The sequence below is a fragment of the Podarcis gaigeae genome (genome assembly GCF_964106915.1).
Source record: "Podarcis gaigeae genome assembly, chromosome: 1".
NCBI lineage: Eukaryota > Metazoa > Chordata > Lepidosauria > Squamata > Lacertidae > Podarcis > Podarcis gaigeae.
The window spans coordinates 5,087,880-5,102,217 of NC_139678.1; the positions used below are offsets into that span (position 1 = coordinate 5,087,880).

At 47.6% G+C, this 14,338-nt stretch overlaps 1 protein-coding gene across 3 annotated transcripts in view; it reads right to left on the bottom strand.

The window, feature by feature from the left end:
* LOC310840638 (maestro heat-like repeat-containing protein family member 2B) overlaps window positions 1–14,338 on the bottom strand; it is a 96,703-nt gene that overhangs the window by 51,857 nt on the left and 30,508 nt on the right. For all 3 annotated transcript variants that reach the window (XR_014561947.1, XM_083730896.1, XM_083730895.1), the window contains exons 14-18: window positions 6,029–6,167; window positions 5,436–5,476; window positions 4,059–4,212; window positions 2,631–2,677; window positions 1,608–1,715 (exon numbers count right to left, since the gene is read on the bottom strand). Coding sequence is in view for 2 of the 3 variants with exons in the window: in XM_083730896.1 (XP_083587022.1) it covers window positions 1,608–1,715; window positions 2,631–2,677; window positions 4,059–4,212; window positions 5,436–5,476; window positions 6,029–6,167 (489 nt within the window). In the remaining variant the exon portion in view is untranslated. The remainder of the gene's footprint in view (window positions 1–1,607; window positions 1,716–2,630; window positions 2,678–4,058; window positions 4,213–5,435; window positions 5,477–6,028; window positions 6,168–14,338) is intronic.

A 14,338-nucleotide genomic window follows, 5' to 3' on the forward strand; every position in this document is an offset into this window, starting at 1 on the left:
GGGGTTGGCAACCTAAGGCCCATGGGTCAGAAGGGGCCCACGGGGGTCATTTAACCGGCCCACGAGCCACCCCCCAACTGAGCTGCCCGCTTGCTGAGTCCCTGCGCGCTGTGCTAAACCAGCACAGCATGGTGCAGGGACTCACTTCTGTGGTGCTGGAAATCACGGGCGCAGGCGCAGGCGCAGGCGCGATCCGGCCCACGGAGGGATCTCCACTGGAGTGAACTGGCCCAGGCGAGGTAAACCTTGATGCCCCCTGGGCTAGATGTTGATGCCACCGATCATAGTAGGTGCATCGTGGGAGAAGAGAAGAAGAGTTTGGATTTGATATCCCACTTTATCACTACCCAAAGGAGTCTCAAAGCGGCTCACAATCTCATTTCCCTTCCTCCCCCACAACAAGCACTCTGTGAGGTGAGTGAGGCTGAGAGACTCCAGAGAAGTGTGACTGGCCCAAGATCACCCAGCAGCTGCATGTGGAGGAGCGGGGAAGCGAACCCAGTTCACCAGATTGTGAGTCCACCGCTCTTAACCACTACACCACACTGGGAGAAGAACAAAGGAAGTTGGGTTATACCATTGGTCCATCTAGCTTAGTATTGTCTACATTGCAGGAGTGCAAACTTGGCCCCGTGACTGTGGCTGCCCAGGACTGTTGGTGCCACGCAGTGTGCATGGCCCTGAAATTTGTGAGTGCCCGGCCCCTTCATGGGGAATTTTGTGGGTGCTCAGGCACCCAGGGCCCTGGGGAGTTGGCACCTATGCTACACTGACTGGCAGAGGCTCTAAGGTGTCAGGGGGAGTTTGGGCTTCCCCCGCCCCCAGCAGCCCTGCAAGCTCCGGGAGTGGCGGCGAGGTTGCGCACAATCTTGCTGCCACTCCTGGACCTGTTTTGGGTGCTGGGGAAGCTCAGGCTTCCCCTGCCCCAGCCCCGCGGCAAAAACGAAGCCATGCACAGTCTCTCCCAGCTGGAGAGGTTGCGCGTGGCTAAAGAGGAAGCCAAGACAGCCAGCGGGATGGATCCCGCTCGCTGTCTTGGCTTCTTTGCTTTTTGGGGCTGGGGGGGGAAACTAATTTTTTTTCTTTATTTCCCCCCCTAAAAACTAGGTGCGCCCTATGGTCCGATGCGCCCTATGGAGCAAAAAATATGGTACATATTTCTGTATGCAGCTTCGTCCTGGCTAAGGAGGACTCTCCTAAGATTGGGTCTATCTTCCAAAACCGGTTTGAAGTCCATATTGTGATATTGGTTTCCTAATTTTTGACCTGGTAATATATCACGAATCATGATGTGAAGCCAGTGAAACCAGTCAATGCTTTTCTCGATTCCTGCAGCCCCTGCTAATTCCGCTGGCTCAGCAATCCTCCAGCAAATCGCAAGAGCCTGGTGCCATCAAAAGTCACAATTTGGGGGGAATTGTGAAGCCTATCAATGTCTCTAAATAACTGCATCCATATTTCAGATATCACGATAAATCGCGATGTTTAGTTGGTGATATATCATGATGCTGAAAACCGGATATTGCCTAACCCTAATCCAGACTTTATGCCTTTTGTTAATTAATTTGCAAAGGAACGAGGAGAAATGCCTTTGGAGAGATACACACCCTTTCGGGAGACTGCTGGGCGTAGCTCGTCATCTGACTTTCCAGTTCTCTGCTCAGATTCTGGGTCCAAGTGTTGTCATCAATGGTTTCCAAGGTCCTTCTCAGGAACTATGGACAAAAAGCAAAAGTAGGAACAAAATATGTTGTCTACCATCACTTCTCAAATATCCAGAAAAATCTGAACGTATGGCAACAGATGTAGGCAGGGCCGTTATGGGCCATTTTACTCAAAAATAGCTCCAAAACATCCAATTTCTTTTTGCAAAAGAAGCTCCCTTCCTCCAACCATAGTCCTTGAAAACAGTTGTTGTTGTTGTTGTCATTTAATCATTTAGTCGTGTCCGACTCTTCATGACCCCATGGACCAGAGCACAACAGGCACTCCTGTCTTCCACTGCCTTCTGCAGTTTGGTCAAACTCATGCTGGTAGCTTCGAGAACACTGTCCCACCATCTCGTCCTCTGTCGTCCCCTTCTCCTTGTGACCTCCGTCTTTCCCAACATCAGGGTCTTTTCCAGGGAGTCTTCTCTTCTCATGAGGTGGCCAAAGTATTGGAGCCTTAGGAGAGTTATAGTTACTCAACCCAAATTATATAGGTTTTGTAGTGAAGGCTGTGTCCTTGCAAATGGATTCCTCAGAATTTCTCCCTCACCTTCCAAGTCTTTAGGACTATACATCCCATCATTACCTAAAATTGGCCACGCTTGCTCGAACTGCTGGGAGCTGGGAGCCCAGCAACAAACTGAGCTCGTTGGACCAATGCTTTGACTCAAGAGCTTAAATCACTGGTGGCCAAACTTGTCCCTCCAGCTGTTTTGGGACTACAACTCCCATGATCCCTAGCTAACAGGACCAGTGGTCAGGGATGATGGGAACTGTAGTCCAACAATAGCTGGAGGGCCAAGTCTGGCCATCACTGGCTTAAATGAAGGGATAACCAGCTAGTATCCAGGCCTGTTAAATCTTCAGACCTGCCCTACCACATCCCCACCTGTTGCAGGTGAAATCTCAGCACTTCCTTACCTGCAGCAGCTGTTTCTCCCATTCCTGGCTCCTAATCTCAGTGCTTTCTATGAGAAAAAGGGGAGGAAAGTGTGCCACTTTAGCTGAAACATGAAACCACCGAATTAATAGCAAAATAACATCATAATAAGAACATGGCAATCTGTTTTCTAAAACGTCCTTCGGGTCTCAACATTCCAGGCCATTTCAGGCTTCAAAGGTTAATACCAGCATCTGTTGCAAGTGCCAAGTAATACACATTCTGCTATTGTAAGGACTTGATGTTACAAGCCACTGGGTGACCTTGGGCCAGTCACTGCCTCTCAGCCAAACCTACCTCACAGGGCTGTTGAGAGGGTAAAATGGGAAGCAGAGAACCATGTACACCACATGGGAAGAAGGTGGTATATAAACACATTAAAGTAAAGGTAAAGGTACCCCTCCCAGGGACGCGGATGGCACTGTGGTCTAAACCACTGAGCCTAGGGCTTGCCAATCAGAAGGTCGGTGGTTCGAATCCCCGCAACAGGGTGAGCTCCCGTTACTCGGTCCCTGCTCCTGTCAACCTAGCAGTTCAAAAGCACGTCAAAGTGCAAGTAGATAAATAGGTACCGCTCCAGCGGGAAGGTAAACGGCATTTCCGTGCGCTGTTTACCTTCCTGGACCTGGAGGCTGTACGCTGGCTCCCTCAGCCAATAAAGTGAGATGAGCGCTGCAACCCCAGAGTCTGCCACGACTGGACCTAATGGTCAGGGGTCCCTTTACCTTTACTTAAAGGTACCCCTGACCGTTAGGTCCAGTCATGGACGACTCTGGGGTTGCACGCTCATCTCGCTCTATAGGCCGAGGGAGCCAGTGTTTGTCTGCAGACAGCTTCCTGGTCATGTGGCCAACATGACTAAGCCACTTCTGGAGAACTAGAGCAGCGCATGGAAAAGCCGTTTACCTTCCTGCCACAGCAGTACCTATTTATCTACTTGCACTTTGACGTGCTTTTGAACTGCTAGGTTGGCAGGAGCAGGGACCGAGGAATGGGAGCTCACCCCGTCGCGGGGATTCGAACTGCGACCTTCTGATCGGCAAGTCCTAGGCTCTGTGGTTTAGACCACAGCGCCACCCGCGTTCCTATAAACACATTAGATAGGCAAATATGACCACCTGACAGCCAGATATTCAACTTTATTCTCAGGTAAAAAAGAAAAGGGTGGTTGTCACTGGTGGAGGAAGAGGAGTGCAGGGGCAGCGCACCGCCCCTGGCAGTGCCATCCTGGTGGGGTGCCATCATGGCTGGTCCCCTGCCCGCGCCCCCAGGACGTGCGCCAGCCCTGCCCTCACCTGCTCTCTGCCCCCCGGTGACGGAGCAAGAAGCTCCACCACTGGTGGTTGTGGTTCTGTCTATCCGGCCAGGGTGAAAGTGTTTCTGGGTGGCCATGCGCAAAGGAGGCTTACCTGTTTGTATCATCGCCTTGCTTAGGAAGGATTCCCAAAGGAATGGGATTTGTTTGGCCCACAGCTTGGTGATGGCTGTGTGGATGTTGCAGTGCAGGGCATGTAAGAGTTGCAGCGCCCAGCTCCCTCTTTGGTTCGGATTGGAAGCCAAGACCTGTCGGCAGGAAGAAGAAGAAGAAGAGTTTGGATTTGATATCCCGCCTTTCACTCCCTTTAAGGAGTCTCAAAGCGGCTAACATTCTCCTTTGCCTTCCTCCCCCACAACAAACACTCTGTGAGGTGAGTGGGGCTGAGAGACTTCAGAGAAGTGTGACTGGCCCAAGGTCACCCAGCAGCTGCAGGTGGAGGAGCGGGGAATCGAACCCGGTTCCCCAGATTAGGAGACTACCGCTCTTAACCACTACACCACACTGGCTCCCTAAGGAGAGCAGGAGGAATGAGGATGTTGTTTTCTCCACAATGCTGCAACTGCTAGACAACCCCAGGCAGCCCAGACTTGCTTACACTCCTAGTTAGAACAAGCTTGTGGTTAGAATGCTCGTAAATAAGGCAGCTTGCCGCTGGAATATGGTTTATTTTAGGGTCGGCAAGGTTTACCTCTCCTGGGCCAGTTCACTCCAGCGGAGATCCCTCCTTGGGCTGCAAATTCCAGCATCTTCATCTGTGCAGACGTGATTTCTGGCACCACGGAAGCGAGTCCCTGTGCTGTGCCACACTGGTTTAGCGCAGCGCGCGGGGGGACTCACTGAGTGGGCGGCTCGGTTCGAGGGCAGCTCATAGGTCAGTTAAACGACCCCCGTGGGCCGCCTGTGGCCCATGGGCCTTAGGTTGCCTATCACTGGTTTATTTGTAGCTTAAAGGTAAAGGGCCCCCTAACCATTAGGTCCAGTCGTGGCCAACTCTGGGGTCATCTCGCTTTACTGGCCGAGGGAGCCGGTGTACAGCTTCCGGTCATGTGGTCAGCATGACTAAGCTGCTTCTGATGAACCAGAGCAGCGCACGGAAACGCCATTTACCTTCCCGCCGGAGTGGTACCTATTTATCTACTTGCACTTTGACATGCTTTTGAACTGCTGGGTGGACAGGAGCAAGGACCGAGCAACGGGAGCTCACCCCGTCATGGGGATTCGAACCGCTGACCTTCTGATCAGCAAGTCCTAGGCTCTGTGGTTTAACCCACAGCGCCACCCGCGTCCCAGTAGCTTAGGGCCTCATCAAACCTAAATCCGGCCCTGGCAGTACACTTAAATTGAAGTTCCTATATTGATGATCAATAAATACCCAGGGGAAGGGGATATGATATATTGAAATGCATCACACTTGCTTATTTTATTTTTCAAGGGGGGGAAACCCCTGCTTTTTTTACTCATTCCTCACCAGAAGCCTCGCTACCAATCCGTGGGCGCTTGGAAGGCCTACTAAAAAGAAAAACAAGAAGAAAATTCAGTACGCCGGGCTTGGAAGGTCGGTGTGGTTTTCTGCAGTTGGCTTCATATATACCTCCCACACCAGCCCACTGGTGGGAAGAGAGTTGAGGGTGCGTCTCAGCGCATTGCTCTCATTCAAGCACGTGGACCGGACTTTGACTGTTGGGATGTTGCCAGGGAGACGGAGGCATCAGGCAGACCTCCATGACGTCTCCGGACAATCTCCGGTCTCCCGTAGAAGAGCATCAGTCAATTAGCGACACAAGCCTCAGACACATTCCAAGACTCGTGCACACTCTCTCTGCAGAGTTTCCACAACGGAAGACTCAGCCAGGAGAGCATATTTACAGCTTTATTCAACATAGATCAGAACAAAGGAAAAGCATGACTGCTTGCATCCATGTCCAGGAAAAACAGCCGGAACAAAAGCTATATGCAAAACGGAAACTCCCAGGGAGCAGGAAGTAAACAGGCATGTGACACACAACAGCCTGTTCCCTTTTAAGGGAAATATCCTAACATTGACAACCTCCTTCCACAAACCTCCTTTGCAAGAGCCAAGGAATAGTGTCGCATCGTCCTCTCGGCCCAGGGCCATTTCTTTCAGGCATCTACAGAGTGGGGTCAGCGTCGGGGTGTATGGAGCTGGTACAACGAAGAAGAGGAGCCGTGGCCACAGAGCCTGCAAAGAGGAGAGAGATGCGATTTGTGTTTTTTTGCTCCAGTTGGAGCTGGGTTCTGTTTTACTGCAACCACTGTAATGATAGGCTCAGCTAGGGCTGAGATCAATACAGTGGTACCTCAGGTTACATAAGCTTCAGGTTACATATGCTTCAGGTTACAGACTCCGCTAACCCAGAAATATTACCTCGGGTTAAGAACTTTGCTTCAGGATAAGAACAGAAATCGTGCTCCAGCGGCATGGCAGCAGCAGGAGGCCCCATTAGCTAAAGTGGTGCTTCAGGTTAAGAACAGTTTCAGGTTAAGAGCAGACCTCCAGAACAAATTAAGTTCTTAACCCGAGGTACCACTGTACTCATCAGCTGGGGTCAATGCCAGATTTCGGGTGGTTCCCCTGCACAGGGGGCAAACAACAACAACAACAACAACAATACAGTGGAACCTTGGTTTTCGAACATAATCCATCCCGGAAGACCATTTGACTTCCAAAATGTTCAAAAACTGAGGATCAATGGGCTGGCTGCAAAGTCAATGGAGAGGGGGGAGAAAAACGCACATCGGAAGCTGTTCAACTTCCAAGAAGCGTTCGAAAATGGAAGCAATTACTTCCAGGTTTTTGGCGTTTGGGTTCCGAATCATTTGGCTTCCGCAGGAGGCCCCATTAGCTAAAGTGGTGCTTCAGGTTAAGAACAGTTTCAGGTTAAGAATGGACCTCCGGAACGAATTAAGTACGTAACCCGAGGGACCACTGTACCGATATTTATTCGGGTAGCTACTCCAAGTTAGGCCCAGTGAGTACCAAAATGAATTATTGTGAAAATAAGACGGTCCTGGAGGTTTTGTTAAACATGATTAGAGGGGACCAGTTGGTTAAAGGAGTTCAGGTCAGAGTTAGACACTACAAACTAAGAGCATTTGCAGATGACCTAGTATTGACTTTGCAACAGCCAGACACTAGTACTAAAAGAGTATTAGAGCTAATCGAGACTTTTGGTCAAGTAGCAGGATTCAAACTTAATAAACAGAAAACGAAAGTGTTAGGAAAAAACTTAACTACAGAGGAAAGAGAGAGATTTCAGAGTGAAACAGGTTTGGAAATAACGAAAAAAGTGAAATACCTGGGGGTAAACTTAACATCTAAGAATGTGAATTTATTTAAAGACAATTATGAAAAATGCTGGTCAGAAGTAAAGAAAGATCTAGAAATATGGTCAAGGTTGAAACTCTCCTTGTTAGGCCGAATTGCTACTATCAAGATGAATGTATTGCCTAGAATGTTGTTTCTATTTCAAACCTTACAAATATTGGACAAGATGGACTGTTTCAAGAAGTGGCAGAAAGATATATCAAAATTTGTCTGGCAGGGCAAAAAGCCCAGAATAAAATTTAAGATTCTAACTGACGCAAAAGGCAGAGGGGGGTTTGCCCTGCCGGACTTAAGACTCTATTATGAATCGGCAGCTTTTTGCTGGTTGAAAGACTGGCTACTTCTTGAGAATACAGACATTTTGGATTTGGAAGGGTATGACAATAGCTTTGGTTGGCATGCATATCTATGGTATGACAAGGTAAAGGTATATAAGGGTTTCAAAAAACATATTGTCAGAAAAGCATTATACAATGTCTGGATTAGATATAAGGATCTGTTGGAAAGTAAAACTCCCAGGTGGTTGTCACCAATGGAAGCTAAGGGGGTTAAAAAACTTAATATGGAATCTAAATGGCCAAGATATTGTGAAATTCTAGAATATGAAGGCGAAAGGGTTAAACTTCAGAGTTATGAGAAATTAAAGTCCAAAGTTAGAGATTGGTTACATTACCATCAGATAAACGAGACATTCAAACAAGACAGGAAAATAGGATTTCAGAAGGAGAGGTCAAAGTTAGAAACAGAACTGTTAGAACCCAGTACTAAGAATCTGTCAAGAATGTATAATCTGCTGTTAAAATGGAATACACAGGATGAAACGGTGAAATTAGCTATGATTAAATGGGCACAAGACATTGGTCATGACATTATGTTTGCCGACTGGGAACAGTTATGGACCACTGGTGTTAAATTTACGGCATGTAATGCCTTAAAAGAAAACATAATGAAAATGATCTACAGGTGGTACATGACCCCAGTCAAACTTGCAAAAATCTATCATTTGCCCAATAACAAATGTTGGAAATGTAATGAGACGGAAGGTACCTTTTATCACCTTTGGTGGACCTGCCCGAGGATCAAAGCCTTCTGGGAAATGATCTATAATGAAATTAAGAAAGTCCTTAAGTGGACTTTTCCTAAGAAACCTGAGGCTTTTCTCCTGGGCATGGTTGGCCAATTGGTGCCAAAGAAGGACAGGACTTTTTTTATGTATGCTACCACAGCAGCAAGAATTCTTCTGGCAAAGTATTGGAAGATGCAAGAATTACCTACTCTGGAAGAATGGCAGACAAAGGTGATTGACTTTATGGGACTGGCAGAGATGACCGGCAGAATCCGCGACCAGGGGAAAAAGACAGTGGAAGAAGACTGGAAGAAATTTAAAATGTATCTCAAAAATTGTTGTAAAATTGAGGAGGGTTAGATGTCAAGGGGTAAGAAGTAGAGAATTACAGCTGTAACTAATAAATTAAGGAAAACCTAATGAAAGGGAATTAAATGGATAAATGGATTGACGGGTTGCTAAAAAATTGTAAAATAAGGATGCAGTGAAAGGGAGGTATGGGGAAGTCGGATGAAAGAAGGTATACGAAAATAAGATTGTGAAATTATACATGTTTGTTTTTGTTTTTGTTTGTCTTTATTATGTGTTGTGCTTGTCTTTTTTGTATGTGTTTAAAAAATTGAATAAAAAAATATTTTTTTTAAAAAAAAGAAAATAAGAAATATTTTTTGGCGGCGAGGGTAAACTTTGTCCTTGCTCAGGACATCATATTAACAAAGTCTGCCTCTGTTGGGGTGGAGAAGCTCAGGCCTTGGGGCTCAAATCCCTCCCCTTCCCTGAAGCCACAGCCTCCTGGAGTGATTTTTGCCTCTTGCTTGCCCCAAAAGAGGATGGAGAGATGTTGAGCGTTCGTAGATGCCTCTGTGCAATGCTCCACCCACTTATGCCTTGGGCCCCGCCCACCACCGACGTGCGGGCCCCAGTAGGATCCCCGTAAGGGAATCTGGCTCTCAGACTGCATCTGTCAATTTCGCTTTTCTCCATTTCTCATTGTTCCTTTCTTTTTTCAATAGATTTTATTAAAGTTTGAAAGAAAGTATGCAAAGGTTGATTTTAAGTATCCAATGCCATTTTTAAAATCAAAGATAAAAGAAACTAATCTAAATAGAAACACTGGAGGGGTTTCCCGTTTTTTCCAGTCTTGAATTCAGTTCTCCACATTTTGCAATTTCTTTTAAAGACCTCATGAAAATTCATCAGCGTTTGGGTGCGAATTTCTCCTAATGAACCCATTTCGTATGCAGTTTTGACAAACGTGTGAAGGGAGAAGGAAGGGTTAATAAGGCAAAGAAGCTAAAAGCTGTGGTTAGGCAGAAAACCGCAAATGCGTCAGCTCTGTAGGCCAGAAGTTGCTTCCTGTTTTCAGCTCTGCAGACTGGGAGCTGTTTCCTGTTTTGTGCTATCTGTTTTAGAAATATTTTTAGAAATGCAAGACATACATGCAGGGCATGAGAAGGATTTCTCTCTACCTTCTCTGTACCATTGTACCTTGTAAGGGTTGCTCTCAAATATTTCCTGCAGGAAATTCCTGTACTAATCCTGTTTTTGCAGTTGCGGCAGTTTAGCAAACAATGGGTGTTTGCTAAACTCAGGCAGGTCAAGAGTCCAGCTTCCTGCCTTACCAGCTAGCCAGAAAATTGCAGCTGTTTGCAAATTTAACCAGCCTGCCAAAGAGGTCTCACTCTGTCTTTTATAACATGCATTTGTTTTCATATTTCAAAACTACAAACCATGTTTGGGTGCCTTGGCAAAAAGGTGGTTTCTAGGGGGATGCATACCCCTAAACATTTTGTGAATCTAATGGAAGAAACTAATTTTTAAAACTTTTTAGTTTCTTCCACGGCAAATCATCACCATGTTTCCTGCCATACGCTTCCTGTCTTAAGTAATGCAAAGATAAGAAAAGACACGTATGGGGAAGTGCTTAGCTAGCAGAAAGACACGTATGAGGAAGTGCTTAGCCAGCAGAAAGATGTGCCATATAAGGGAATAAGTTGAACATTTGCCAGCTGATTGGGGAAAATTTGAGGAAGGAATGGGAGGGGGGAAATGCTCAAAAGGTATAAGAAGGCTTGCTGAAATGTATTTCTTTACAGCCAGCTTTCAGGAGGTATCCTGCTGGTTGTCTCTATGTACAGATTGTCTCTGTGCATAGATTTTAATAAACTTTTTCTCCAAAGAAGATTTTGCTTTCCTGGTACTTTTGTTCCCTCCAAGGTCCGGGGATGGCGAGGCTGATGGATCCCTAGGTAAATAAGGCTTCATTTCTTTGGGGGCTCGTCCGGGATTAGCTTCCTCCCCAATACGGACCGGAGGGCCAGGCTCAACCAAGGTGAACAGCTCGGCAGCGTTTTGCAGGCTCCCCGTGCGCACCCCGCCTGTTTCGTGGGGGGGAGCCAGCCACACTGTTCTGGAGTGGAGACATCTTGTTGAGGGAGGAAAAAAAAAAAAAACAACAACAAGAGGACGGCGCCGAAGGGGACAGGTCCGCAGCGGAACAGGTAAGCCCGACGGAAAGGGCAGCCCGACGGAAAAGGGCAGGAGGCTTGATCAACCTCCCCTGGTTGTGGCAGGGTGTCACAGGCAATAAGGTGCCAGCCAGGAATAAGGGAATTGGTTGTGCAGTACAGTGCCAGCCACCAGGAATAAGGGGACTGACTGGTTGTGCAGGAGAGTGCCACCAGCAGAAGTTGGGAACAGAAGAGGGTGGGATATATATATATATTGTGATTTTTGGTGTGTTCTGTGTGGTGTGTGTGTACCAGATACTCCAGTGTTTGTCTTGGTGTATGAGGGTCGGGGTTTAGCATTCCCCTTGGCCGAGCGGTTGCAGGATTGTGCATTTTTTGGCAGGGCGACCTCGCCAAATCACAATCTGTAGTATATGAAGTATGAGAGAATTTTTATTGTGAATAGGAGCGGAGTTTCTGGAAGAAATGGGTTCTGGCCAAAGTAAAAGCACCCCTTTTGGAAGGCTTTTTGGGGATCCAAGCTGATGAGGGGAGGATGAGGACATTGTGAATTAGATTGGCCCACCCAGAAGAATAAATTGGCCGTCCACCAGGACCCTTGATTTGCAATTCATTTAATCCATTATATCAGAATATTTTGAATGTCCGTTCTGATCAAATCCCCTATATTTCCACTTGGAAGACCAATGTGGAAAGGAACCCCCCCCCCCTTGGTTGAAGTCATGCTGCCAAAAAGTCTCAGGCAGCCGTATCTGCTCAGTCAGGAAGAGAGGAGGACAACCCCCAGTCCTCCAGGATTCAGAGAGGGAAGAAGATAAAGTTTTGATGCCCCACCACCCCATGCCCCGGCAACAGCCCTGGCACCACCCCCGCCACAGGGAGCAGATGGCCCAGCCCCCAATCCCGTGGACAATGCATTGTTAGACCTGGGCAAAGATAAAGAAAGGGAAGAAAGAGAAGAGGATGATGAGGATGAAGAGTTTGTAGAAAGATTAGTTGAGCTAACCAAAAATAATAAGACATGGACAGAGGAAGGCAGTGAAAAGTGTGACCCTCCATAGGGCACATAAAGCACAGGAAAAGGGCGCGGCCAGAGTGATGCCTCTCCGCAGAGTGTATGACCCTCTGGCCCCCGCGGGACCTGATGGGGTGGTGCCCAATAGAACTTGTACAGTTCAACATGTCCCCTTCTCTAGTGCAGAAATTTATAATTGAAGGAACCAAAACCCTTCATTTGAGGAAAACCCAGCAAATCAGACCACTGAAGGGCAAAATACCCTCACCACTTATCGCCAGAATGTCTTAAATGGCATGAGGAGGGCAGCCAGAAAACTCACCAACTTTGTGGAGGCCAGAGAAATAGTGCAAGGAACAGAGGAGGCCCCTGGAGCCTACTTAAAGAGGCTGAAGGAAGCCTACCGCCAGTATACCCCTGTGAACCCAGATGAGGCTGCCAATGTCCCTATCATAAAAACTGCCTTTGTAGCCCAGGCAGCGCCCGATATCCGCAGGAACATTTAAAAAAAAAAAAAAAACAAGAAGGAAAAAAAAAAACCACAATGGTTTTATGGGCCACACCCTTGAATGGATGCTGGAACAAGCCCAGACCACTTATAATCAGAAAGAGGAAGAGGCCCAGAAGAAAAAGAAGTACCAGGCAAAGAAGTTGATGGCCCTGAGGATGGGAGGTCCACCGTTGGGAGAAACCGCCCGGGGAGGAGGGCGAGGCCGCTTAGGAAAGAATCAGTGTGCCATCTGCTGAGAGGCACCTATTTCCTCTCCCAGGCTAAAATGAGGAAATGTCAGATGTTATTATTACATCCGCGTTAGAAATTCCAAGTCACCACAGCCCTCAACCCAGCTACCCTATTACCGGTAGGAGAAGGTGAGGAGCCCACGCATGACTGCATTGAAGTAATGGATGAGGTGTACTCTAGCAGGCCTGACCTTAAAGATAAAGCAGACCCCCAGTGGCCATCATGGTTTATGGATGGAAGCAGCTTCATTGAGGCTGGACACCGGAAGGCAGGTTATGCAGTGGTAGCCCTGGAGGACCAGGTGATCGAAGCAAAGTCACTCCCGCCTGGAACATTGGCCCAGATGGCAGAATTAACTGCGCTCACCAGAGCCCTAAACCTGGCAAAGGGGCAGAAGCTGACAATGAACCAGCCTTTGTTCATTCAATGTTGCAGGAATTGGCTAAGGCACTACAAATTAACTGAAAGTTGCATACAGCATACAGACCCCAGAATCAGCCATCCAAGCTGACACAGGAAACTGGGTCTAATTGGGTGACAATGTTACCTCTGGCATTATTCAGGGTCCGCAGTCTCCCATTAAGACAGACCCATCTGTCACCCTTTGAAATTGTGGTTGGGAGACCGGTCCCATATGTCAGAATGTTGCCCCCACATGCTGGTCAGGATATGCAATTGAATAATTAAGTCCAGATATTCTTCCGAGTTTTCTTTTGTCTCAACAGGTGGACCCAGGCTCGCAACCCCTGTGTGTTGGCTGCATCAGTTCGAGCCAGGTGATGAAGTGTGGGTAAAAGATTGGGCACGGACGCTGCTACAACCGTGCTGGAAGGGACCTTATATCGTCCTGCTCTCCACACCTACTGCTGTGAAGGTTGCTGGCATCACCCCGTGGGTCCACCATACTCGAGTAAAGAAAGCCATTTCAGACTGGACAGTTACACCAGATCCAGAGAACTCCCTTCGGCTGACTATCTCCAGACGCCTGGTAGACGACCGCTCTGCTGATATCACACCGGAAGCTGATATCTCTACGCACAGCTGAAGAATTGGATGGGAGGGGCGCCCGCGGGCAGTGTCCCCAACGTAGAAACTTGCTCTCCAGCAAATTTAGAGGCACCAGTAGGTCTTTTGGTATTAGGACCAGAACCCCTTGATATAGTCACCCCATGTGTCAGGCTGTTGCAGGGGTGGATATATTCCTGTGGGTGCATGTTAATATATGAAGAGGGAGAGGCCCCTTTTGGATATAATATTTTGGAAAGACAGCACGAGGGCCCAGCCCATCAACAAGGGATTATAGGGAAATTGCTCCATATAGTGGGTGCTTCAGCAGAAAAGTGGAAAGTCACCCCTGAGGCCCGGAGAATAATTGAATACGAATATCAGTGGGCCCTTCAGCGATAAGAAGAAAAGCTAGAAATGACCCCCGAATATTGGTGGGTGGGAGTTATTTCAACTGCCCTTGCCATATGGATGTGCCTTTTCTTCTGCTGGCATGAGCATCATAGGCTCTGCGGGAGACGACAGCCCGATCCTTCTACCCCCTTGATGATCCTCCTAGTATTCCTCGTTCTCATAGTTGCAGGAGACAAGGAAGGTGCTGCACCTGGTGAACATGGACAGATGGGGACTAGGTTATTGGATAAAACATCACGAGGAGAAAATTATCATAAGATGTGGAGGAATAATATTTATGTCCAAGATATGTTTAAGTTCACCACAATGTTA